The sequence below is a fragment of the Ahaetulla prasina genome, chromosome 15 (assembly GCF_028640845.1).
Source record: "Ahaetulla prasina isolate Xishuangbanna chromosome 15, ASM2864084v1, whole genome shotgun sequence".
NCBI lineage: Eukaryota > Metazoa > Chordata > Lepidosauria > Squamata > Colubridae > Ahaetulla > Ahaetulla prasina.
The window spans coordinates 12,296,980-12,323,771 of NC_080553.1; the positions used below are offsets into that span (position 1 = coordinate 12,296,980).

General features: G+C 47.2%; 2 protein-coding genes across 2 annotated transcripts in view; one reads left to right on the forward strand and one right to left on the reverse strand.

Moving 5' to 3' along the window:
- The window catches only part of RNFT2 (ring finger protein, transmembrane 2), an 88,626-nt gene extending 72,020 nt beyond the window's left edge, over nt 1–16,606 (reverse strand). Inside the window, exons 1-6 of the mRNA XM_058158383.1 lie at nt 16,562–16,606; nt 14,323–14,500; nt 10,417–10,892; nt 8,344–8,420; nt 7,405–7,505; nt 737–890 (exon numbers count right to left, since the gene is read on the reverse strand). Coding sequence (XP_058014366.1) covers nt 737–890; nt 7,405–7,505; nt 8,344–8,420; nt 10,417–10,892; nt 14,323–14,405 — 891 coding nt within the window. The 5' untranslated portion in view covers nt 14,406–14,500; nt 16,562–16,606. The remainder of the gene's footprint in view (nt 1–736; nt 891–7,404; nt 7,506–8,343; nt 8,421–10,416; nt 10,893–14,322; nt 14,501–16,561) is intronic.
- Nucleotides 16,607–17,157: 551 nt separating this feature from the next.
- On the forward strand, nt 17,158–25,060 carry SPRING1 (SREBF pathway regulator in golgi 1). Its single transcript, XM_058158628.1, has 5 exons — nt 17,158–17,606; nt 18,425–18,581; nt 19,604–19,755; nt 21,086–21,199; nt 21,452–25,060. The coding sequence occupies exons 1-5, from the start codon at nt 17,496–17,498 to the stop codon at nt 21,533–21,535; spliced, it is 618 nt and encodes a 205-aa protein (XP_058014611.1). The 5' UTR covers nt 17,158–17,495; the 3' UTR covers nt 21,536–25,060.
- The last annotated feature ends 1,732 nt before the right edge of the window (nt 25,061–26,792 follow it).

Consider the following 26,792-nt stretch of genomic DNA (forward strand, 5'->3'; position numbering starts at 1 on the left):
CTGGCAGCGAGAGCAATCAACCCATGGAACAGAAGTTGCCTCCAGAAGTTGTGGAAGCTTCATCACTGGAGGCTTTCAAGAAGAGACTGGACTGCCATCTGTCAGAAATGGTGTAGGGTCTCCTGCTTGGGCAGGGGTTGGACTAGATGACCTACAAGGTTCCTTCCAACTCTGTTAATCTGAATCTATCTAAGATGATCAAAGGCCTGGAGACCAAAACATAGGAAGAACGGTTGCAGAAACTGGGCCTGGCTAGTCTAGTGAAGAGAAGGACCAGGGGAGGCAGGACAGCAGTCTTCCAATATTTGAGGGGCTGCCACAGAGGGGAGGGGGGGTCAAGCTATTCTCCAAAGCATCTGAAGGCCAGACAAGGAATAACGGATGGAAACTGAGCAAGGAGAGATTCAACCTGGAAATAAGGAGAAATTTCCTGACAGTGTGAACAATCAACCAACAGAACAGAAGTTGCCTTCAAAAGTTGTGGGAGCTTCATCACTGGAGGTTTTCAAGAAGAGACTGGACTGCCATTTGTCGGAAATGGTATAGGGTCTCCTGCTTGGGCAGGGGGTTGGACTAGATGACCTACAAGGTCCCTTCCAACTCTCGTTAATCTAAAGTGAATGATGCTTTTGTCTTTCTGGACCGTTCTCGGAGCGTAGAAAGCCCCCTCCCCATTTTAAGACATGTTACAAAAGCGCGCCCGTACCCTGGTAGAGAAAGATCGCAGAGAGGCTACCTTCGATTTAACCGCAAGGATAATTTTGGGCAGCACCAGCACCAGGCACTTCAAAGCAATGGTGAGATACTTCAGGACGAAATCTGTGATCCCCACCATCCACATCAGGTCGAAGAAATCCAGATTCTCCAGATTGGGCTTCAGGAAGATGAGGCTGGAAAACAGCAGATGGACAGGAAAGGGAATTCACTCAAGTGCAATGTGTATGTCTGGGATAATAGCAGTCAAAGCGTCAAGTCATTGCATCAAAGTCTCCTTATTACATTTTGTCAGCAGGTCTTCCTCGACTTACGACCACAATTGAGGCCAAAATCTCTGTGGCTAAGCGAGGCAGTGGTTTAGCGAGTTTTGCCCCCATTTTACAACCTTTCTTTTCCCCGCAGCTGTTAAGTGAAACACAACGGAACCCATTTGGTCTGTGAATCTACCTTCCCCAGTTTCCATTTTTACTGGAAAAAGCAACCAAGGTGACGTCACGCGTGATCGAAGTTCACGTATGTGGGTCCTCCTGGGGTTAGCAGAAAGCCCAAAGCAGGTCCAGGGAGCCTCCTTCGCAGCTGAACCGATGGAAATCTTAAAAAGCACAATTGATCAAAGACAAATTCATCCGGGATTTAGGGTGACCGATAAAAGGAGAATATTTGTAGCTCAGGGTTGAAATGAGCTTGTTGGTTTTCTTGGAGATGTTTCATTACTCAGCTAGGTAAAGTCATCAGTGCTAGAGACGATGTGCTAGGATTGATGATGTTGCCTAGTTTGGGTAATGAAATGTTTGCACAAAAATAAACAAACCCAAGTCGTTCTCCTCCTCCTGCCCCTCCTCCTCCTCCTCCTCCTCCTCCTCTTCATCTTCTTCTCCTTCTCCTCCTCCTCTTCTCCACAAACCCCACTCTTTTCCAGAACTGATAATGTTACCTAGTTTGGGTAATGAAATGTTTGCACAAAAATAAACAAACCCAAGTCGTTCTCCTCCTCCTGCCCCTCCTCCTCCTCCTCCTCCTCTTCATCTTCTTCTCCTTCTCCTCCTCCTCTTCTCCACAAACTCCACTCTTTTCCAGAACTGATAATGTTACCTAGTTTGGGGTAATGAAATGTTTGCACAAAAATAAACAAACCCAAGTCGTTGTCCTCCTCCCCCTCCTCCTCCTCCTCCTCTTCCTCCTCCTCTCCTCTTCCTCCTCCTCTCCACAAACCCCACTCTTTTCCAGAACTGATGATGTTATCTAGTTTGGGGTAATGAAATGTCTGCAAAAAAACAACAACCAACCCCACAATTGTCCTCCTCCTCCTCACAAACCCCACTCCCTTCTAGCACTGATGATGTTCCCTAGTTGGGTCATGAAACGTCTTGCAAGGAAACCACCAAGCTCAGCGAGCACCAAGGATCTCATCGTCCCTCCTCCTCCTCTCTGCAAAGCCTGCTCCTTTCCAGAACTGTCCGTTAGAACTGATGATGTTACCTACCCCGTTTCCCCCGAAATAAGACATCCCCTGATAATAAGCCCAGTCGGGCTTTTGAGCACATGGCAGTAAGGCCAAGCGCTTATTTCAGGGTTCCAAAAAATATAAGACAGGGTCTTATTTTCAGGGAAATACGGTAGTTTGGGTAATAAAATGTCCACAAAAAACCCGAAACAAAACAACCAAGCTCAGAGAGCACCAAGGACTAATTTGGGATGAAGGATAGAATGTACAGTAGTGGCCAAAATTGTGGAAACCTTTTGGGAAAAGTGTATTTTTGAGGTTTTGATGGCTAATAACACCACTTTTTTTTCCGGAGTTTCAAGGTCATCCTATTCCACTGCTGGAATGGCCTGGGAATAGCCCAGATTTTAACCCAATTGAAAATCTATGGAGCCGACTAAAGAAACTTGTTAGTCAGAAGCGACCCAGCAATAAAACCCAGTTAATAGAAGCAATCCTTCAATGTTGGTTTCACATGATAACAGCTGCAGAACTCAAAGATTTGGTTCTCTCCATGGGAAGATGCTGTAAGGCCATCTTTCATGCTGAAGGTTACCCAACTAAGGATTAACTGACAGGGGGATAATTTTTGTATATCTCGTTTTTTCTAAGTGTTTCACTTTTCTTCTTTACACCGTAACTGCTATTCTAATAGCAAATCCTTCATAAAAGTTATTGCATTGCATTCTTGATTCAATTATCTTTCTATTGATATATAATTTTATGGTACTACTCCAAAAAACAATAAATGGTGTTATTAGCTAGTTTTAGAAAATACCCTTTCCCAAAAAGTTTCCACAATTTTGGCCACCACTGTAGGTAAGTACAACTGAGCGTAACAGCTTCCAGTCCTTTACAATTCTTTTAAAAATCTAATGTAGTAGTTAACCTGATGTCCATCTAGATATTCTAAGTATCCGTGGCCACCAGACAGCATTGCCAATAGTGGGGGATGATGAAGGTTGTGGTCCAAAGTACTAAACCAGTAAGAGGTCAACTTTGCCAAGCCGAGGAAAGGATCCCTGTTGCTTTTCATTGTTTATTTTGATTTTGTATAGTATTGTTGTGTCTGCGCCCCCCCGAGCCGGGCCCCCTGCCAGAAAGTGACTTGGAAAGTGAGGGGGAAGGGCCATCAGGACTTACCTCGGGAGCACCGGCTTCCCTGGCTCAGCTCCAGGAGCCAGAGGCAGGCCAGGTGGAGGAGATAACGAGGCCTCCGTCCCCTGACTCTTCCCCCACCCCAGGCCACGTCTCCAGACCCAGCTGATGGCAATCAGGCCTGGCTTGACCCTAGGTTTCGTAGGCAGGAGAGGCGGGAACAACAGAAGCAGGGGTGGGGCAGGCCTAGGAAGTGTTGAGTCATGGAGCCACACCCTACAGGATACAAAAACAGCAAGGGCTGCTATGCCTCTTCGTAGCAGGCAAATCAACTGCTTGACTAGAGCTGAAGTACTGTTTGTTGACTCATCGGCATCAAGGGAGATAACAGACACTTGGCAAACGCTCGCTAGTTTACTTCCAGAGCTGATAGTGCCAGCTAATTAAGTCATCGCTCGGACAGAGGCGAGGGGGACAGAACAAGTATCTAATCTCTTTTTAAAATCTAGGTCTTCTTTCCTAATTTTTGTTATTACACGCCACACTCAAGAGTCGCAAATGGCAAACTGTGAAACTACAAGCCGCTTAAGTTAAGCCAATGAAACAAAGATAAACGTATCTGCGTTCCTAAATCAAATTAATATTTTCAAATGCTGCAATAGAAAGAATTCCTTCCTGAATATTATGCAATAAAGTTTTCCAGCAAAGGCAGTTTTATAAGGAAAGGGGAATAAAAGCCAACGAGGGACAAAATCTAAAATTAAGTTAACGTAACCATGGAAGGGCCTGGATGGAACAGGAGCATTGAAACACAAAGCATTTTTAATTCTCAAGAAACATCAAATACATTTGTGTCACTTTCGAGGGCTGGACAAAGACTTCTACACCTCCTTTGATCTACATTTCAAATTTTGTTACAGCACAAAAAAGAGCAGAAATGGCGCAGCAGTTAGAGGGCAGTACTACAGGCTACTTCAGCTGACTGCTAGCTGCAGTTCGGCAGTTCATATCTCACCGGCTCAGGGTTGACTCAGCCTTCCATCCTTCTGAGGTTGGTAAAATGAGGACCCAGATTGTTGGGGGCAAGAGGCTGACTCTGTAAATCGCTTAGAGATGGCTGGAAAGCACTATAAAGCGGTATATAAGTGCTATTGTCTGTCTTCCTTCCTTCCTTCCTTTCTTCCTTCCTTCCTTCCTTCCTTCCTTCCTTCCATCCATCCATCCATCCACCCATCCTCCATCCAACAGTGGTTACAATGCAGCATTGCAGGCTAACTCTGCTGATTGCTAGCAGTTCGATCCTGACTGACTCAAGGTTGACTCAGCCTTCCATCCTTCCGAGGTGGGTAAAACGAGGACCCAGATTGTTGGGGGCCGGAGGCTGACTCTGTAAACGGCTTAGAGAGGGCTGTCAAGCCATGTGAATTGGTATATAAGTCTAAGTGCTATTGTCCTTCCTTCCTTCCTTCCTTCCTTCCTCCCTCCCTCCCTCCCTCCCTTCCTTCTGTCCTTTCCTTCTATCCATCCATCCATCCTCCATCCATCATACACAGCAGTTAAAATGCAGTATTGCAGGCTAACTCTGCTGATTGCCAGCAGTTCAATCCTGACTGGCTAAAGGTTGACTTAGCCTTCCATCCTTCCAAGTTTGGTAAAATGAGGACCCAGATTGTTGGGGGCCATAGGCTGACTCTGTAAACTGCTTAGAGAAGGCTGTCAAGCACTGTGAAGCGATATATTAGTCAATTGCTATTGCTATTTATCACAAGATGTGATTAAAGAGAGAGAGAGAGAGAGAGAGGAGAGAGAAGGGAGAACCAAAATCAAAGTACTCACAATATGGCACAGCACTACAGGTAAAATTAAATCCTAAAAAACAAAACAAAACAAGCCAAAATGAGTGGGCTAGTTAAAAAAAAAAAAGACAGTAAAAGAAGAAAAACTCAAAATACAATCAAATCAACGAGGTAACGAAAAGATGAAGAGAACAGAGGGCAAAGGAGCGAAAGGGCCACGAAATGATTTTATTTCTTTGTAGCAATTCGGATTTCAATGGGAGCTTCGTCTCTTTAATTTTACTGCTTTTCAGTGGGAGCTCCTTATAAACCAATGGATTAAAAATCAGCACCCATAAATATAGTTTGGGATTAAGTATTCCCACGGGGGGATAGGATAGGATAATGGGCAGAATAGGATAATTAATAGAATAGGATATGATAATTATTAGGATAAGATAATGGATAGGACAGTGATGGCTAATCTTTTCCGGACCGAGTGCCCAAAGCCCCCCTTGTGCATGCACACATGCCCCATGCATGTGCCCCACCCCTGCACATATGTGCACAACCCCACATGTGCCCCACCCCCATGCAGGCGTGCGCGGGGGGGGGGACGTGCCTACCCCGTGCATGCGCGACAGAAACCCAAGGACCAGCTGGCTGGCAGTAGGCGTGCACAGATGTGCAGCAGAGTTGAACTGGAGCAATGGCTAGCGTGCCATCAGAGAGGGCGCTGTGTGCCACCTGTGGCACGCGTGTCATAGGTTTGCCATCACGGGGATAGGATAATGGATGGGATAGGGCTGTGATGGTGAACCTATGGGATGCATGCCACAGGTGGCACGTAGCGCCCTCTCTTTGGGCACACGAGCCATCGCCCCAGTTCAGCTCCACCACGCATGCGCGGCTGCCTCCCCCCGGCCAGCTGGTCATCTGGTCTCTGCCGCACATGAGCGGGGGGTGGGGTGCATGCAGGGGGCACATGCACATGCATGGAGTGGGGTGTGTGCAGGGGGGGGCCACATGGTGGTGGGGTACATGTGCGGGGGCCATGCATGCACTGCATTTTGGGGGTTCGGGCATGCGCACGCCTTGGGCAGGAAAGGTTAGCTATCACTGGGATAGGGTAATGCATAAGATAGGAAAGGATAGGATGGGATGGGATGGGATGGGATGGGATGGGATGGGATGGGATGGGATGGAATGGAATGGAATAGAATAGAATAGAATAGAATAGAATAGAATAGAATAGAATAGAATAGAATAGAATAGAATAGAAGAAAATATAGAATGGAATGGAATGGAATAGAATAGAACAGAACAGAATAGAATAGAATAGAATAGAATAGAATAGAATTTTTATTGGCCAAGTGTGATTAGACACACAAGGAATTTGTCTTGGTGCAGAATAGAATAGAATAGAATAGAATAGAATAGAATAGAATAGAATAGAATAGAATAGAATTTTTATTGGCCAAGTGTGATTAGACACACAAGGAATTTGTCTTGGTGCAGAATAGAATAGAATAGAATAGAATAGAATAGAATAGAATAGAATAGAATAGAAGAAAATATAGAATGGAATGGAATGGAATAGAATAGAACAGAACAGAATAGAATAGAATAGAATAGAATAGAATAGAATTTTTATTGGCCAAGTGTGATTAGACACACAAGGAATTTGTCTTGGTGCAGAATAGAATAGAATAGAATAGAATAGAATAGAATAGAATAGAATAGAATAGAATAGAATAGAATTTTTATTGGCCAAGTGTGATTAGACACACAAGGAATTTGTCTTGGTGCAGAATAGAATAGAATAGAATAGAATAGAATAGAATAGAATAGAATAGAATAGAACAGAACATAATAGAATAGAAGAAAATATAGAATGGAATGGAATGGAATGGAATGGAATGGAATGGAATAGAATAGAATAGAATAGAATTTTTATTGGCCAAGTGTGATTAGACACACAAGGAATTTGTCTTGGTGCAGAATAGAATAGAATAGAATAGAATAGAATAGAATAGAATAGAATAGAATAGAATAGAATAGAGGAAGGGGGAAAGAAGGAGAATGGGATGGGACGGGATGGGATAGGATGGGAAAATTAATAGGATGGGATGGGATGATTAATAGGCTAGGCTAGGATAATGTATGGTATGGGATATCATACCATATAGGATAGTATAGGATAATTAATAGGATAGGATGGGATATGGATAGGATAGGATAGGTCAGGACAGGACAAATAAATTAATCTCTTGCCATTAGATGACGAGAGAAGTCCCTTTTTCTCAGAAGAAGAGGAAGCTGTTGACTCACCTGTTGTACAGCTGTTGGGAGTTGAAGGTGTAGAGCAAGTACAGGGTGTTCCCTGCAAGGAAGATCAAGATCCAGAAAACCATGAAGATGGACCTCTTTTCCTAGAAGGGCAGAAAGACCAGAACATGTGACAAGGAAGCGGAGGGTTATGCTGTCCGTTATCTAATCATTCTCTAGGCAGCATCTCATCTCCCCAAAGTTTTTCCTACACACCATTACAGCCGCCTCCTTTACATCCCAAGAAACTAGGGAGGGTCTCTTCTGAGTTTTTCTCCACCCATTATGCAGCAGTAGGCTATGCCGGCTCTTATCAGATTGTGCTCCCTAAGCAGCCTCTCTCCTCTCCTTTTCTGTCCCAACTCCCAAGGTCTTTCCCACTTGCCATTATAGCAGCCTCCTTTACAGCCTGAGGAACTAGGGAGGGTCCCTTCTTGAGTCTCTTTCTCCACCCATTAGGAAGCTGAGGGCTATGCTGTCCATTATCTAATCATTCCCTCGGTAGCATCTCATCTCCCCGGCTCCCAAGGTTTTTCCCACACACCATTACACCATTTACATCCCAAGTAACTAGGGAGGGTCCCTTCTGAGAGTTTTTTTCTCTGCCTATTATGCAGCTATGGGCTACGTAGTCTCTTAACTGACTGTTCCCTAGGCAACATCTTTTTTGTGTGCTTATGCGTGTGAGGCATAGGTGTTAACCTTGCAAGTACAATCCTCCTCCCCCTCCTTTACATCTCCAAGAAACTAGGGAGGGTCCCTTCTGAACCTCTCACCCAGCCCTCTATGCAGCTGTGGGCTACACGGTCTCTTATCTCATTGTCCCCCGGGCTGCATCTCTTCACTCTGTCTCCCAAGGTTTTTCGCACCTTCTATTACAGGTGGAATAATTTTATGTTTACATTTTGGCTCCTTGTTTCCCGAATCGTGGCCCGCACTCACCTTTAAAGAGATTTGTTCTCGAAGGGCTGAATTTGCATATGCAAATGTGCTGGCCATGCCCACACAGAGGGCAATACCTGTAAGGGAAAAAGAGAGAGAAAGAGAGAGAGAGCACTCAATCTGACATCTGATAATCAGTAGTTGCTGCATTCTCTGCTTCTAGCTGAGATTCTTTGTTTCCTATGCACCAGGAAGGAATTTTACCTCGCCTTGTTCATCCGGGTTCAAAAAAGCAAGAGAACCGAATAACAGAATAAGAGAATTGGAAGGGACATTAAAGGTAAAGGTTCCCCTCACACATACGTGCTAGTCGTTCCCGACTCTAGGGGGCGGTGCTCATCTCTGTTTCAAAGCCGAAGAGCCAGCGCTGTCCACAGACATCTCCATGGCCATGTGGCCAGCAGGACTCAACACCAAAGGCACACGGAACGCTGTTACCTTCCCACCAAAGGTGGTCCCTATTTTTCTACTTGCATTTTTTACCTACTTTCGAACTGCTAGGTTGGCAGAAACTGGGACAAGTCACAGGAGCTCACCCCGTTGCGTGGTGCTAGGGATTCGAACCGCTGAACTGCCGACCTTTTGATCGACAAGCTCTGCGTCTTAGCCACTGAGCCACCCCTGGAAGGGACCTTAGAGGTCTTCTAATCCAACTCCCTGCTCAAGAAGACCCTATACCATTGCAGACAAATGGTTGTCCAACCTCTTCTTGAAAACCTCCAATGATGGAGCGCCCACAACTTCTCGAGGCAAGCCATACCACTTAATTTTTCTATCGAAAGGAAATTTCTCCATAGTTCTAGGTTGCTTCTCTCCTTGATTAGTTTCCACCCATTGCTTCTTTTCCTGACTTCAGGTGCTCTGGAGAATAGGTGGACCCTCTCTTCTTTGTGGCAGCCCCTCCAATATTGGAAGACTCCTATAACGGGTGCCAGGAGACGTTGGTCCCCTAGTTGGTTAACCAAGTGCTTTTATTCAGCAAGACAGAGCTGGTCAGTCAATAAATTTAAATAAATACTAATGCACAATAAATGTTGTTTGTATTGTGGCCTGTTGGCCGCCGGCTCCTCCAGCAGCAAAATCAGAGGAGGAGGAGGCATAGGAGTCAGGGCCAGCATCAAGGCAACCTGAGAGCTCCGAGAGGGGAGAGGGAATGGAGCTGTCAGAGAGACAGAGACCCTCTGTCAGCCCTCAAATGGAGAGTCAACAGCCCCCAGGTCTGGAAGTGACTGATGAGGAAGAGGAGGAACAGCTGGGTCCAGTGCCTGATGCACAAATGTGCAGAAGGCAGAGGAGAGGAGAGCAGTGGAAATCTATGGGCTGGTCCTTGGGACAGAAGAGCCACTGCTGCCAGAAAAGCCCCACCCTACCTCTCGGGATAAAAGGCAGGGGGCGGAAATGAATAGATATGGCAGACAACTATTCATCTCCCTGCCGGATGGACTTGTTAGCCAATGATGAGACAGAATTTTTTTTGCCGGCGCTCCTAATAAAGGAATCTTTGCGTTAACTTCAGAGGGTTTGTCGCAGGGGTGAAATCCAGCAGGTTCTGGAGAACCAGTAGCGGAAATTTTAAGTAGTTCAGAGAACCGGTAGCGGAAATTTTGAGTAGTTCGGAGAACCGGCAAATACCACCTCTGGCTGACCCCAGAGTGGGTTGGGAATGGGGATTTTGCAGTATCCTTCCCCCAGGAGTGGGGAGGGAATGGGGATTTTGGAGTATCCTTCCCCTGGAGTGGGGAGGGAATGGGGATTTTGGAGTATCCTTCCCCTGGAGTGGGGAGGGAATGGGGATTTTGGAGTATCCTTCCCCTGGAGTAGGGAGGGAATGGAGATTTTGCAGTATCCTTCCTGTGCCACGCCTACCAAGCCACACCACGCCCACCAAGCCACACCCACAGAACCGATAGTAAAAATATTTGGATTTCATCACTGGCTTGTCGTGTTTGGGAAGCTGGGTCAGAAGAGTTTGATTTTTTTTAAAAAAAAAGGAAATGCACAAATGCATGCAAATAACATCTGGGAAGAACCGTCTCTCTCTCTCTCTCTCTCTTCTTCCGCGAAGCCCCTCACCCAGTTTATGTTGGAAACAAACTTTCGCCAGCAGGATCACAATGAAGGGCAGACCGTCCTGCAACCAGGAGATGACCGCCTTCATCTCGGGAAGGGCAGGGGCCGGGGTGCCAGGCGGCTCATCGGGGGTCTCTTCAGGATGCCCATGGCGGTCAGCGCCACTCATATGGAGCAGGGAGGAGCCCCTCTGGTGGCTGTGATGGTAATGGTGCGGTTGCCGATAGTGATAGAGCCCCGTCTCTGTCCGGCTTGGCCCCTCCTCCCGAGCAGCAGGCATCTGGATGAAGACCTCGCCTCCTCCGGCTGAGGACCCAAGGAGCAAACTGGATTGGAAAGGGGTGGCTGAGATACTGCCTGATGGGATTCCCCCCAGCCCCGAGAAGAGCTGTTGTGGGGAGGGGGCTTCCGTCTTCAGGCTTTCGAAAACGCCCCCTTCATCCACGCTGGTCTCCGAGGTGATGGCTTGGTTCCGGTTTCTGGAAGACAAGAGGGAGGAAGGAGGTGGGGTTGGAGAAAAGAGTACATCTCGTCCTCGACTTCCGACCACAATTGAGCCCGAAATTTATGTCACTAAGTGAGACATTGGTTAAGCGGGTCTTGCCCCTCTTTTCTTGCCACATTTTTTTTAAGTAAATCAATTAATAACATGGTTGTTTAGTGAAATCTGTCTTCCCCCAGAATTTCTGTTGCTAAGCAAGACAATCGTTAAGTGAGCTTTGGCCCCGTTCTACCACCTGTCTTGCCCCCGTTGTTAAGTGAATCACTGCCGTTCGTAAGTCAGTAACTCGGTTGTTAAGGGAATCGAACGGTCACTAAGTGAACTTTTGTAAGTCAAGGGCTACCTGTATGGCTCTGATCATTTTGCCTTCTTCTTCAGTTTTAATTGTTACCATTTGGATTGTATGTTGCTTTAGAAAGAGTTGCGATTTGCCAAGAGTGACAACATTGCAGCAGGATAAAAAGAAAATAATAAATAAATAGTTCACTGTTGGATTTTCATTGCAGCTGAAAGTTAAGAATGACCGAGAAACACACAAATGGTTCTAAAGCCGTAAAATACGATTTTACATAGCATGGTTGTCTGGCTTGGGAATTCTGGGGTTTGAAGTCTACATGTCTTTAAGGTAAAGGTAAAGGTTCTCCTCGCACATACGTGCTAGTTGTTCCCGATTCTAGGGGGCAGTGCTCATCTCCGTTTCAAAGCCGAAGAGCCAGCGCTGTCCTAAGATGTCTCCGTGGGCATGTGGCCGGCAGGACTCAACACCAAAGGTGCATGGAACCTTCCCACCAAAGGCGGTCCCTATTTTTTCTACTTGCATTTTTAAAGTGCTTTCGAACTGCTAGGTTGGCAGAAGCTGGGACAAGTCACGGGAGCTCACCCCGTTATGCGGCACTAGGGATTCAAACCGCTGAACTGCCAACCTTCAACAAGCTCAGCATCTTAGCCACTGAGCCACTGCATCCCGACAAGTCTTATAGTTGCCAAATTTGGGCACATTGTGCTATATCCTTTATTCAGATCCAAAAAGCTCCCAAACCAAATTAAATGAGGAAACAATCTTGCAAAAAAAGGAAGATACGGAAACACGGTATCTCTTCACTTTCTCCTTAAAAAAAAAGCAAAATGTATCATTGGTGAATTTATATTTGTTTTCCTTTGCAGCTTCCTAGTCTTTTCATCGAGTCTAGTAAAAAGAAGGACTAGTGGAGACATGATAGCAGTCTTCCAATATCTCAGGGGTTGCCACAAAGAAGTGAAAATGAGTCACAGGGGGGGCGTACTGCCGCCCCCCCCCCAGCGGCGTACTTTGGGCCTAGTAGGCCTCCTTGCACTTAACCTGGGTGCAAAAATGGGGCGAGTGGGGACTCCTGGAAGGGGCGGGGCTGGGTGGGGCGGGGCGGGGCCAGAGATGCAATTCAACTACCTGTTGTCCCGAACCGGTTGAATCCCACCAGCGGGGTGTGAAACACGGTCATAAATCACTTTTTTCAGTGCTGTTGTAACTTGGAACGGTCACTAATCGAATAGTTATAAGTCGAGAACTACCTCTGCAGGCCCCGCGTCCTCGTAACGCAAAAGAAACATTCAGCGGACAGAAAAGGAACTTTTCCCACAGGGGAAAAAAAAAAAAGTACTTTAGCAACCTTCGGCAACATTGCAAAATCTCTCCGGATTGTTCAACCCTTTGGAGATTTCTAAGTTTAGAGTTGCTGCTTGCAGGAAGGGAATTCGCCCCACTCTTACCTCCTCCCCAAAGCTTTCCGTGGTTCCAAGCCCTCCCCTTTAGATATCACAACTATGCAAAACCCTCCCTGGGCACCACTTTCTACCCTGCGGTTTCTAAACTGAGATTTTTATAGCTAGTCTCCAAGGCCAGGCTGACATCGATACACAACAAGGGTTTTTAGCAACAGGAGGAAAATCCTGTCGAAATAGCCCGATACTGGACGGAGGTCATCTAGTTTTAATCCTATTTATTTCACATGCTTTTTTTTTTTTTTACAAATATCCTATGTTTCTATGGCCTTGTTTATACTTATTTTACTTGCTCGGTGTTGAATGTTAGAAGCTCTGGGAGCTTCATCCCTGGAAGCTTTCCAGAAGAGACTGGACTGCCATCGGTCAGAATAGGGTCTCTTGCATGAGCAGGGGGTTGGACTAGATGACCTCCAAGGTCCCTTCCAACCCTATTACTCTATGTTCGACTTGGTAGAGGTACTTTTCAACAACCATCTTGTCAAATGGGTTGATATTCAGGGGAGTGTCTTACAGGTTAGTCTGAAATTGTATAAGGTCTCCTGCTTGAGCAGGGGGTTGGACTAGAAGACATCCAAGCTCCCTTTCAATTCTGTTATTCTGCTATTAAAACAATCTGTGCTTCTTATAACTTTAAATGACAGCCTTTGATGTATTGTTGTAACATTAATAGCAATAGCCCTTAGACTTATATACCGCTTTACCTACATACCGCTTATAAACCTCTAAGTGGTTTATAGAGTCAGCCTCTTGCCCCCAACAATCTGGATCCTCGTTTTACCCACCTTGGAAGTTCAACCTTGAGCCTGGTGGGATTTGAACTGCCAAATTGCAGGCAGTCGGCAGGCAGCGGAAGTAGCCTGCAGTACTGCACTCTAACCACTGCGCCACCATGGTTAGAAGGTAGTACTCAGATAACTAGATAGCTAGATAGATGATAGATAGATAGATAGATAGATAGATAGATAGATAGATAGATAGATAGATAGATGAGATTATAGCTGATGGATAGGCGAGATAGATAATAGAAGATATAGATAGACATATAGATAGATAGAAATAGATAGATAGATAGATAGATAGATAGATAGATAGATAGATAGATAGATAGATAGATAGATAGATAGACAGACAGACAGGCAGACAGACAGACAGACAGATAGACAGGAGAGATTATAGCTGATGGATAGGAGAGATAGATGATAGATAGATAGATAGATAGATAGATAGATAGATAGATAGATAGATAGATAGATAGATATAGCACTTAGACATATATACTGCTTTACAGTGCTTTTACAGCCCTCTCTAAGCAGTTTAGAGTCAGCCTCTTGCCCCCCAACAATCTGGGTCCTCATTTTACCTACCCCGGAAGGGTGGAAGGTTGAGCCTGATTTCAACAGCAAATTGCAGGCAGCCGGCAGGCAGCAGAAGTAGCCTGCAGTACCGCACTCTAACCACTGCACCACCCATGGCACATTAACGGCGCCTCCAAACGTGGCCATCTGAAGGTTTGTGGACTTCAATTCCCAGAATTCTCCCAGCCAGCAGGTTTGGTATTGGATGAGCTGGTGCCTGGCGTGGCTTGTCTGCCGCAACAGGTGCTCTCTGGGTCATCCCTCACCTGTACGAGCGCTGGGAATCCTTACCTTTCAGGCGGAAGGCTGTCCGTGATGCTGCTGTGCCGTCGCTGCATCGTTCTTAGCACTTTGAAACACAAGACGCTCCACATCAACGTGGGAGATCAAGGACGCCTGGGGGAAGAGAGGATGATGGGCTTCCAAGGATAGGGATGCGCCCCCAGAGACATAGCACACACAGTCCCACCTGCAATGAAGAGCAGCCAAAGAGCCGCCGCGTGACTCAAGAGATAAAAATCAAACTTCCCAAACTACGAACGTTGTTCCCATTACATTTGGCAGACCATAGATTTTTATCCTACCTTTATTATTTTATAAGTCAGGGTGGCAGGCATTGATAATGTTCCCTCCTCTTGCTATTTTCCCCATGTCAATGATTCTGTGATATGAGTTGTGGTGGGGGGGAGAGAGATAGGGGGGCTGGCCCAAAGTCATCCAGGCAGCTTTCATGGCTAAAGTGGGACTAGAACTCACCATCTCCTGGTGATTGACCCAAAGCCATCCAGCTGGCTTTCATTTCTAAGGTGGGACTAGAACTCACTAACACCTGGTAATTGGCCCAAAGTCATCCAGGCAGCTTTCATGGTTAAGGTGGGACTAGAACTCACCAACACCTGGTGATTGACCCAAAGTCATCCAGGAAGCTTTCATGGCTAAGGTAGGACTAGAACTCACTAACACCTGGTAAATGGCACAAAGTCATCCAGGCAGCTTTCATGGCTAAGGTGGGACTAGAACTCACTAACACCTGGTAAATGGCACAAAGTCATCCAGGAAGCTTTCATTTCTAAGGTAAGACTAGAATTCACTAACACCTGGTAATTGGCCCAAAGTCATCCAGGAAGCTTTCATGGCTAAGGTGGGACTAGAACTCACTAACACCTGGTAAATGGCACAAAGTCATCCAGGCAGCTTTCATGGCTAAGGTAGGACTAGAACTCACCAACACCTGGTAAATGGCACAAAGTCATCCAGGCAGCTTTCATGGCTAAGGTGGGACTAGAGCTCACCATCTCCTGGTTTCCAGGCCAGCACCTGAATTACAACAACTGACTGGCTCTCTTTGGGAAGCCTCTTCAGCCCCAGGATTCAAATCCCTCATCATATTCTGGCCCGGCTAGGTTGGCAGTTCGGCGGTTCGAATCTATTTTTTTTAATTTATTTGTCAAACACAACAGTATACATAAGTATAAGCATGGAATAACCATACAAATTGGATACAATCAAAGGGAACATTAGGACAGGAACGATAGATAGAAAGATAGAGAGAGAGAGAGAGAGAGAGAGAGAGAGAGAGAGAGAGAGAGAGAGAGGACAGGAACAGCTGGTGCTCTTATGCACGCCCCTTACAGACCTCTTAGGAATGGGGTGAGGTCAATAGTAGATAGTCTTTGTTTAAAGCTTTGGGGATTTTGGGAAGAGACCACAGATGACTAGAATCTGTGATTCATCTAGATTCAGATAGATAGATAGATAGATAGATAGATAGATAGATAGATAGATAGATAGATAGATAGATAGATAGATAGATAGATTATATAATCTAGATTCATCTAGAATCTAGATTCATCTAGAATCTCTAGATGACCTCAAAGTTCCCTTTCAACTCTGTTACTCTTAACTGTTAACGGCTCAGAAGGCAAGGTAGATGAGTGATCCTTGGCTTAAGAGGGGTAGCCAAGGATGGCCGAGACTGGGCCTTCCACAGCTGCCTCCCAGCTGTTCCATTGTGGAGAAGAGCTTGCAAGAAGACCAAGGGAAGAAAGAGAGAGAGAGAAAGAAAGAAAGAAAGGTTGTAGCCAAAAATTTGCCTCCCGGTTTGCATCTCCCCAAAACTTCAGCTCACTCCAGGTCAGAAACCCCTCAACATCAGACAGAGGCTTGTGGGGGGTGGGGGCAGATGTAAGAATGCTAGGAAATATTTGGGGGAGGGGAAAAGCTGGCAGGAGGGCACCTCTCTTTCAGCCCAGCCTCCAATTTCACTGACCTGGAAAGGCAGGAAATTCAACGGCGAGGCTCAATTGAGAAGTGGGGAGACCAAGATCGCTGCTTGCTCCAGCATCTCCCAGCCCCCACCCACCCCGCACCCCAATCCGGATTTTCCTTTTGAACCCCCTTCCTTCCCCCCAACCCACCCACCCACCCAAGAGAATCGCAAGAGGGCGAAACATACGCCGCGAGTCGTGTAGGAGGGAGGGATGGGGCGGGGGGGGGGATCCCCCACACACACGTAGCAATTTTTTTTTACCTGGTTCCCCGAGAGCCGGCCGGTCTGACCCTCCCCCAGCTTTTGGCTTTCCCCTCCCCCCCACCTTTCGCCAGCTGTGCATGTGACTTCCGACTCCGCCTCTCCACCGGGCATTTGCTGCGGGGACTCGGAGCGACCATCGGGGGTGGGGGGAAGAGTTCCCTGGCCTTTTGCGCAGGGCGAGCAAGGAAGGTGGGGTGCGCAGGGTGGGGGGGGACCGCAGGGTTGCATCTCCCCCTCCTCTCTCTCTCTCTCTTTTTTTCCTCCCTCCCCTTCTCCCTCCTCCTCCTTTCTCCTCAGGCCTCTCTCCCTGCTTAATTCGGATCGGCCTCCAGTCCTCCTGAAACCCGGATCAGCTCCTCTCTCTCGGCTTTGAACCGGAGCGCATCTTCCTTCGCTCCCGTTTCCAGCGGCGTTTCTTTCTCTCCTGGTGCCCCCCACGCCAACTTTCTAAGCGGGGGCTTCGGAGAGAGCCGGAGAGGGGAAGGGGGGGTCTGTTTTCCTGGCCCGGGGGCTTCTGCTTGCAATTTCTTGCTTGCAACTGCTACCGCCGACCCCTTTCTCTTGTCTTCTCCTGCACCCCCTTAAGGGTCTCTCTCCAAGAGGAGTGGGGAGGGGGGGTCTGCTTTCCTGGGCTGGGCTGGGTGAGGTGGGGGGCTTCTTGCTTGCAACTTATTGCTTGCAACTCTTTGCTTGCAACTGCCACCGCCGACCCCTTTCTCTTGTCTTCTCCCGCCTCCCCCCCCCTTTAAGGGTCTCTCTTCAACCGGAGTGGGGTAGAAGGGCTCCCAGGGACTGACTGCTCTGGGATGGGGCGGGGGGGCGCCCTTTCCCCCCTCCCAACCCCGGTCCGCGCGAGGCCAAGGAAGGGCCCGATCCACCGCCGCCTGGCGTTGGAGCCCCGCCGGTTCGCTGGCTCGGAGCCGCGTCCCCGATGGTGCAGCTGGTAGCGCTGGTTTGGCGAAGGTTGTTGCGCAAGCGATGGGTCCTGGGCATCGTCTTCGGGCTGTCCCTCATCTACTTCCTTAACAGCACCTTCAAGCAGGTCAGTGGCGCTTGCCCGCCTTGGAAGTCCCCCCCCTTCCCGTCAGAGGGCGCACACCTTTCTTTTTCTTCTCAACAGCCCTGCGAGGGAGGGCGGCGGGCAGACTGGTGGAGGGAAAGAGACGAAGAGGGTTTTGAAGGCTAAACGGGGGTCCCTAAGAGATCCTGGGAACATTCAGCTTAATCCAGAGAGCAAGACTGGTTTAGGAAGTTAAGGCACCAGGCTAGAAACTTCCACAAGAGTTGGAAGGGACCTGGGAGGTAATCTAGTCCAACCCCCTGCTCACCTATACAAGGGATTCAAGCCACCGACCTTTCTGATCCACAAAAACTAAGTGTCTTAGCCACTGAGCCACCTAGCCAGGCTTAATTCTAATTCTAATTCTAGTTCTGCTTCAGCCCAGACTGGGTGGCTTTGATCCAGTCACCAAGGTGGTTAGGGTTAGGGAGTCAGAGCTGGAAATCAGGTAAGACGGCAAGAGGAGCCCCGTCTTGCTCCCCGCGCCCTGAAGTAATAAGACCTCCCTGAAAATAAGGCCAAGCGCTTATTTCAGGGTTTAAAAAAAATATAAGACAGGGTCTTATTTTCGGGGAAATACGGTAACTTAACAAATGCAGTTATGGCCTTAACGGTGGCAAGAAAAGTCGTAAAATGAGACAACCCCGCTTAACAAACTTTTCACGTCAGCAACATAAATTTTGGGCTCCGTTGTAGTCGTAACTCGAGGACTACACCAGACAATGGAGTCTTAATTCTACTCCGCAACAAAATTCAAACATTTCCTTTCGGGTTCCACTTCTCTCATTTTTTGGCTTTAGGAAGAGAGAGTGCTGCGGGATCGGAATTTCCCCCAAGCTCAAGACGAAAATCGGCCCATCGCCTGGAAAGTCCATTTCAGCTTGGGGAATAGCAGCCAGCCGAACAACCAATGTCGGAACTCTGTCCAAGGGAAATTGTTGATCACGGATGAGTTGGGTAAGGTTCTCACGAATGAAGGCGCATGCACGTGTCCCGGGATAATGTTGCAGGGTCCAATCTGGGTTGGCTCTCCGGGACGGGGAGTATTCTAGAAGACTAAGAGGCAACTCAGCCTGTTGTGGTCCACCAGCTAGCAGTGGAGTCGGACAGTGAGGAGGATGGGGAGGACGATGGGCTAGTCCTGGAGTCAGGGGAAGGCCCGGACGAGGGCTCTGCGTCAGAGGAAGAGATGGGGCCAGGGCCATCTGAGAGCAATGCACAGACTCCAGAGCCTCCAGTGGCAGACAGCAGAAAGGTAGAGGAACAGGAGGAGCCTGTTCCTAATGTACGCATGTGAAGAGCTGCCAGAAGGCAAGAGCAGCCGAAGCAAAGAGGACGACTCAGGAGTAAGGCCAGAAGATGATTGGCCACTCCCATAAGACTTAAAAGAGCAGCAACGAGCCATTGGGTTTTGTGGAAAAGCAACGTTGATTCCATTGCTTCTTGTCAGTGTCTCTTGAACTTTGTGGTGGTTTTGCCAAGAAAAGCCTTTGGCAGGTTGCCAAAGACAACAAAGGTTGGTGATAAAGCCGAAGGACTGTTTATAAAGAATTGTTTTGGACTAAGCTGAGAATGAATTAATTCTCAGCTGTCTTAATAAAATAAGTTTGTTCAGGGCTAATTGTGTTTGGTAATCACAACTTGGGCCTCAGTCACAACACAGCCCAGATATCAGGTGTGAAAGAAAGAGGGTGAAGGCAGCTCCTCAAACATTCCCAGAGTATATTTTACATGCAGATAGTAGAGACCTCAGTCTGGTTAGATTTTGTCTAAGGATATTAAACAATAAAGAACTTGTCTTGGAAGAATCGCAGTGTGTCATTCAGCTGGATGTTGTGACCCTGGCCCAAGTATGTAATAGGAAACTCAGTCAGTGTAAAAACAAACTTTATTTTCAGCTCCATATTTTGGCTTCTCTGCTGTGGCATAGAGCCTTCGGTTCTCCTTGCTCCGCCTCACCTGGAGGTCTTTTGCGACAGGTTACATCTGCGAAAGGAAGGACCTGCTGGCGAACGGGTGTTGCAATGTGGAGGCGCCCGGTGTCAAGTTGTACAGCTGCGACAGCTGCCTGCCGAGCGGATGTTGCAGTGTCTATGAGGCCTGTGTGTCCTGCTGCTTACAGCCCAACAAGGTAAACGGGTGTAAGGGCATGTGCGAAAGACCTTGGGAGAGGAAGGAAAGAGTTGAAATTGGCGAAAAACATCATACATTACGGCCATAGGACCTCAGGGTTCTGTAAATGTGGTGCGGTTGCCAGATGCCCAAAATGCAGTCACATGACCATGGAGGAAGCCAGGATATCAGAAGTTCAAAACCAGGACATTAATCCTACCTATACAGCCGTATCTTGGTACTCGACTGCTTTAAAACTTGTCGCATCTTGACATGAAAATGTTGTCCCACTACTCGTCATTTGTTTGGTACTTGACACTAGGAGAACCAAACCCTAGAACAGTGTTGGCGAACCTTTTCAGCACTGAGTGCCAAAATGGGAGTGCGCACACATGGGGGAGCACCAGAAACCAGAAAAGAAGTTCACCTGGTGTTCTGGTTTCTGGTGTGCATGTGTGCGCGAAGACCAGCTGGCCAGCGTGCATGCGCGTGCCAGAAACCAGAAGCTCAGTTTCCTGCCACACGCATGCATGCCAGGGAGCTGCTCTTCCAGTTTCTGGCGTGTCCATGCGCACGAAGACCAGTCACGCCGGCTGTGCAAATTCTGGCCGGCGCACATGTGCTCGCTGGAACCGAGAAGACCAATGGGTGATGACTGGCATGCCTGGAGAGATGGCTCTGTATGTAACTTCCAGCACGTGAGCCATAGGTTCACCATCAAGGCCCTAGACCAGGGGTCGGCAGCCTTAAACACTCAAAGAGCCACAAAGGTCCTAACCAGAAGCCCCCATTCAATTCTGGAGCCGACCGGAAGTCCAGTTCCCCCATCATAGTCTCCTCCTAGCGTGGCGTCCTTTTTCTTCTGCTGACAGGAAGTCCGGTTCCCCCACCATAGAGTCTCCTCCTAGCACAGTATCCTTTTTCCTCTACCCATCCTAACCAAAAGCTCTATCAATTGTGGAGCCGACCAGCAACAGGGAGCCGCAGCAGAGGGATGAAAGAGCCACATGCGGCTCCAGAGCCGCAGGTTGCTGACTCCTGCCCTAGAACTTGTCTGTATCGGCTGCCTTGTGAGTCGCGGCCCTTTCTGACCAAAACAAAAGGTCATGCGTTAAGTCACACGGATTGCTTGGTACTTGTTTTTAGTAGTTGTTGTCGTCCTGCTTCCCAGAAACAATTAACGACGTGTATCGGGGTACCATTGTATTTCCTGGGAGATGATTGGCTGATTCATGTTATAGGGGGAGGAGCTAAATGAAACCCTTCTCCATTGGGCACTTCTGGTTCTCGCAAGCTTCCTGGTTTTTTATTTTTATTTTTTTTATTTTTGCGTCTTCTTGCCTTTATAGCAACAGCTCCTTGAGCATTTTCTAAACCGAGCGGCCGTGGCCTTTCGGAATCTCTTCATGGCTGTGGAAGATCACTTCGAGCTCTGCCTGGCCAAGTGCAGGACCTCCTCCCAGGTAATAAGGAAAAGGAGCTTAAAAATGTCCGATCCCCTTTTGCCTGACTAATAATTCTTGCATGCTTCTTTCACTATCACCTGCCTCGTTCTCTGAAATTGCACCTTTTTGAACTTGGCTCTCAAACCGAGCCTTTCCGTCTACAGAGACTGAACAAGGGAGCCTCACCTTCTCCGTAACATTTCCTAGTGGCCCAGTTTCTCTCGACTAGCGCAAACCTTTCTTCTCTTGTCTTTTTCTCTCCTTCCCCAGAGCGTGCAACATGAAAACACCTACCGCAACCCTATTGCTAAATACTGCTATGGGGAATTCCCCCCAGATCTTCTGTCTGTGTGAAAATGCTGGAGAAACGGACAAGGGCTTGAAACGAGACCCGGCAGTGAAAGTGAGAACGTGGCAACCAGGCTGGCTGGGTCCCTTCGGCAGTCCCCAGCTTCACCTTCCGAATTGTTTAGCCTGCTACCCTCTCCCTGCAGCTGCGATGGGGAGCAAAACAGGTGGAAATTTACAAATGGCTGGATTCAGAGGTTTGCATTACGGACTCAGATGAAACATGGACCTAAGACTTTAAAGTTCCTCATCAATCTCAGACACGTGGGACCCCTGGTAGATGGAGAAGGCCATCGGAGTAGCCAAGATCGCAGACAGGAGTTTTGTTTGTTCTTGATGGAAACTGCTTAGAAAAAATGTATTCAAGCAATGAGAAGATACTTGAGGAGTGGCGCGGTGGCCTAGAGGTGGAGCTCTCACCTTGCATTCAAGGAGGCTGTGAGTTCAATCCTAGGTAGCGGCAGGTATTTCTCCCTCTGGGCGCAATGAGAATATATCTGCTGAACAAAACTCCGCACTGGCGGGAGGAAAGTCATCCGGCCAGTAAAACACTCTGCTAGCTCCATTCAGTTGCCCAGACTCCACCCTGCAAGGGATTATGGGTTCGTTAAAAGATGATGATGAATGAGAAGATACTTGTATTAGACCGACAGTTTTTGTTGTTTTTTGGTTAATTTTGCACTATACTTCTGTTGACTCCCATCTAAGGTAAACATAGCAAAGCACTAACATGGCTGGCTGGGGAATTCTGTGAGTGGAAGTCCACAAGTCATAAAGTTGCCAAGGTTGGAGATCCCTGGCTTAGCTCAACCTTCTGCAGCTTGGTCTTTCCAGGTGTGTTGAGGTGCAGCATCCTCCATGACCAACTTCTGGATTCTTTCATCTCAATAATCCTTGCAAGGTTTCAGTCTGGGGGAAAAAAAGATAGAAGGAGAATTGAGAAGGGAAGTGCCGTGTTCTTGATTTAGAACAGGGGTCAGCAACCTGCAGCTCTGGAGCCGCATGTGGCTCTTTCATCCCTCTGCTGCGGCTCCCTGTCACTGGTCGGCTCCACAATTGATAGGGGTTTCAGTTAGGACAGGTAGAGAAAAAAGGATGCTGCGCTAGGAGGAGACTCTATGGTGGGGGAACCAGACTTCTGGTCAGCTCCAGAATTGAACAGGGGCTTTTGGTTAGGACCTTTGTGGCTCTTTGAGTGCTTAAGGTTGCCGACCCCTGATTTAGAATATCCCAGAACAGAGTTCTGAATTCATCAGAGAAAAGAAGGAGGCACATTCTCTTCTTTGATAGAAGTTTAAAAAATTTGGGGTGAATTGGTTGCCTTGATCTCTAGCCTCCCATTTCTAAGATTTGTTGTCAATTCCCTGAAAGAAGCGTCCATTTTAGTAACTGGTTGATGAGCTTGTTGATCGAAAGGTCAGCAGTTCAGCGGTTTGAATCCCTAGTGGTGCCGCATAACGGGGTGAGCTCCTGTGACTTGTTCCAGCTTCTGCCAACCTAGCAGTTCGAAAGCACTTTAAAAAAATGCAAGTAGAAAAACAGGGACCACCTTTGGTGGGAAGGGAACAGCGTTCCGTGCGCCTTTGGTGTTGAGTCATGCCGGCCACATGACCATGGAGATGTCTTCAGACAGCGCTGGCTCTTCGGCTTTAAAATGGAGATGAGCACCGCCCCCTAGAGTCGGGAACAACTAGCACGTAGGTGCGAGGAGAACCTTTTTACCTTTTATGCAAGTTGTACTCAGTTCTGATTTTCCCAAATGGATGTCCTCTCTGTTGGGTCACAGTTCTCATCATTCTCAATAGGTTACGGCCGTAAAATGGCAACCAGGTGACCGCAGAGGCTGCGGAAGGCAGATGGGATGGAGGATCTGCAAGAATTCTTTTGACGTCTGAGAAACACCAAAACTTAATGATCAGCAAAGCTGAATTTCAGGCAGGAAGAACGGCTTTGTCTTCCTATTTTTCTGACTTTCGACATCGCTTGGCATATCGGAGAAATCGAACGTCTAGTTACGGGCAATGGGTCTCCAGGGGAAAAGAGCTTTTAAAAAGATTAGATAGATTTGTGGAAAGAGAAGACTAGGTTATTAATCATCGTAGCATTTTAGTTTGAAGTGGAAAGAGGGGTGCAAACCGTTAGCTTTGTGCTTCTCTGTCTGTCTGGTCGCTAAAAAAGAACATGCTACATCAGACCTGATGGACAAAAGAACACCTCTTAAACGAAACAATAGACGGAATTATTAGATTAAGGGACAATGTGCTTTCTCTCATGTTTCTAGGCTGTAAATTGTAGTCTAGGTAGTCCTCAACTTTACAATGGTATTTGAACCCAGAGTTATTCTGTAAGTCATTGTTGTGACCCAAGTAGGTAGTAGGAAACTCAGTCAGTGTAAAAACAAACAAACTTTATTAGAGCAGCTGAGAATTACTTCATTCCCAGCGTAGTTCAACTAAATTAAAGCAAATTCCTCCCAACACAATTCCTCAGTCCGATCACCAACTTTGGTCCAATTAGGTAAACTGCCAAAGGCCTTTCTTGGCAAATGTTCAGAAGACACCGATACAAAAACAAAGGCAACAAGATGAAGCTATCAACACTGTTTTCCAGCAAAGAGCCCAAATGCTGTTTCTGGTGTTTTAAACCTTATGGGAGGGGCCAATCATCTCTTGGCCTTACTCCCGAGTCGTCCTCTTTGCTTGAGCTGCTCTTGCCTTCTGGCAGCTCTTCTCATGCGTGCATTAGGAACAGGCTCCTCCTGTTCCTCTGCCTCACTACTGTCAGTCTCTGGAGGTTCCAGAGTCTGCCCCTCACTTCCCGATGGCCCTGGCCCCACCTCAGCCTCCAACGCAGAGCCCTCATCCGGGCCTTCCCCAGCCTCCAGGACTGGCCCATGTTCTTCCTCAGTCTCATCGCTGTCCGATTCCGTTGCCAGCTCCACAGGTTGCTGGCGGACCACAACATTGCAGTTGTTAAACCGTTCGCCATCTGACCGTTCCCGATTTTATGACCTTTTTGCAGTGGTGGTTAAGCAGATCCATTTTATCCAATGAGGTCTTTTGGGAAACTGAAAAGTACAACTCTGGAAACGCACCAAAAAAAAAAAAAAATGTTTGAAAATTGCAGTCGTGTGACAGCCAGACACCACAAATGACTGTAAATATGAGCCAATTGCCAAGCGCCCAAAATGTGGATCACATGACTGCAAGTTTTCAGAACTTTAAAAAATTGGATTTCAAGTACCTTTCAGAGCGTCCTGTCATAACTTGAAACATTTGCTAGGCAGCCGGTTGTTAAGAGAGAACTACCTGTACGGGCACAAATGTCAAAGGACTTATCTTGGACATGAAGGCTGAGCTGAATCCATCATGGCATCTAGCAGAATTTAGTTTGAATGTCTGCAACTCCTTTTCGTGTATTTAAGAGTAGATGGACACTCCAAGGTTTCACTGTCATTTCCCTGCCCTTGTTAACTGTTTTGAACGTTGTTTTGTGAACTTTTGCATTGGCTTAATAAAGGTATTGCCCTGACAGGTGTACATCTGATTCTCCCAATGTTTTTCTCCCAAAGCTAGTTCGTGAATTTTCAGTTTGGAGCAAGGCGAGCATCAGTAGTGGGTTCGACTTACCATATTTTTTGGAGTATAAGACACACCTTTTTCCCACCAAAAAGAGGGTGAAAATCTGGGTGCATCTTATATTCCGAATGTAGTCCCACCCAGCTTCTCAAACGGAGGTTCCAGAGGCTGGAAGAAGCTTCAGAAAAGAAGCCCCCAAACAGAGCTTCAGAAAAAAAGCCCCCAAACGGAGCTTCAGAAAAAAAGCCTCCAAACGGAGCTTCAGAAAAAAAGCCCCCAAACGGAGCTTCAGAAAAAAAGCCCCCAAACGGAGCTTCAGAAAAAAGCCTCCGTTGCCCCCAAACGGAGCTTCAGAAAAAAAGCCCCCAAACGGAGCTTCAGAAAAAAAGCCCCCAAACAGAGCTTCAGAAAAAAAGCCCCCAAACAGAGCTTCAGAGGCTTTTTTTCTGAAGTTCTGTTTTGGAAGTTTTCAGAGGCAGAAAAAAAAAAAAGCAAGGCGCAGAGCTCACAACCAAGGAACCTGTTGCTAAAATTCACCTTTGGGAGCAGCCGATTGGGGGTATTCCAGGAGGCCGATCTACCTGCCTATCAGCTTTTTTCTTATTTTCCTCCCCAAAAACTAATGTGTGTCTTATACTCTGAAAAACATGGTACTTTCGCTACCGATTCGGGAGCGCGTGCATGCCCGCTTGCTTCACTCATGCACGGGGCTTCTGCACATGCGCAGAGTGTCCATGATGACATCCAACCTTCTGCTACCGCCACTACCAGTTCGTCTGGACTGGGCGAACTGGTAGAAACCCACCACTATAGGGATAGTTTTTCCCTATTGGACAAATTTGAATGATTCCTGACTTTCTGCTGCCCTCTAGTGGAGATACATGAACACAACTTGATGCTTTACAACCAAGGGTCTCCAAACTTATATCTTTATGGACCCAAAGTTGCACCCTCCATCTTCACCCAAGATGGCCATCAGCAAACTCACCCCAAGGTCTGAATATTTGATTATTATTATTATTATTTATTTGATTTTTATACCGCCCTTCTCCCGAAGGACTCAGGGCGGTGTACAAGGCAAAAGTAAAAACAGACAATACAATATACAGTTTAAAATGCAAGTTAAAAAACTTATTATAATTGGCCTAAAACTTTAAAATGTATAAAAAACTAAAACCCCATTTAAAAATTAGTAGTAGAAAATTTAAAATCAATAAAATTTAAGCCAGCCCCGCGCGAATGAAAAGATATGTCTTCAGTTCGCGGCGAAAGGTCCGAAGGTCAGGTATTTGCCGTAAACCCGGGGGAAGCTCGTTCCAGAGTGTGGGAGCCCCCACAGAGAAGGACCTTCCCCTGGGGGCCGCCAGCCGACATTGCTTGGCGGACGGCACCCTGAGAAGTCCCTCTCTGTGAGAGCGTACGGGTCGGTGGGAGTCATGTGGTAACAGCAGGCGGTCCTGTAAGTACCCAGGCCCTAAGCCATGGAGCGCTTTAAAGGTCGTAACCAAAACCTTTTATATTATATTTTTTTTAGACCAGTTAAACCTTCCATTCTGTATTTTATTTGCCCATCGAGGTCTCCGCTGCTTTCTGCAAGCCCATCCTATCGGCAGATGTTGTGATGATAAGGTTCGTGCGATGTGGAGGTGTGATCTTCAGCTAATTTCACCCCAGAGCAGAGGTCT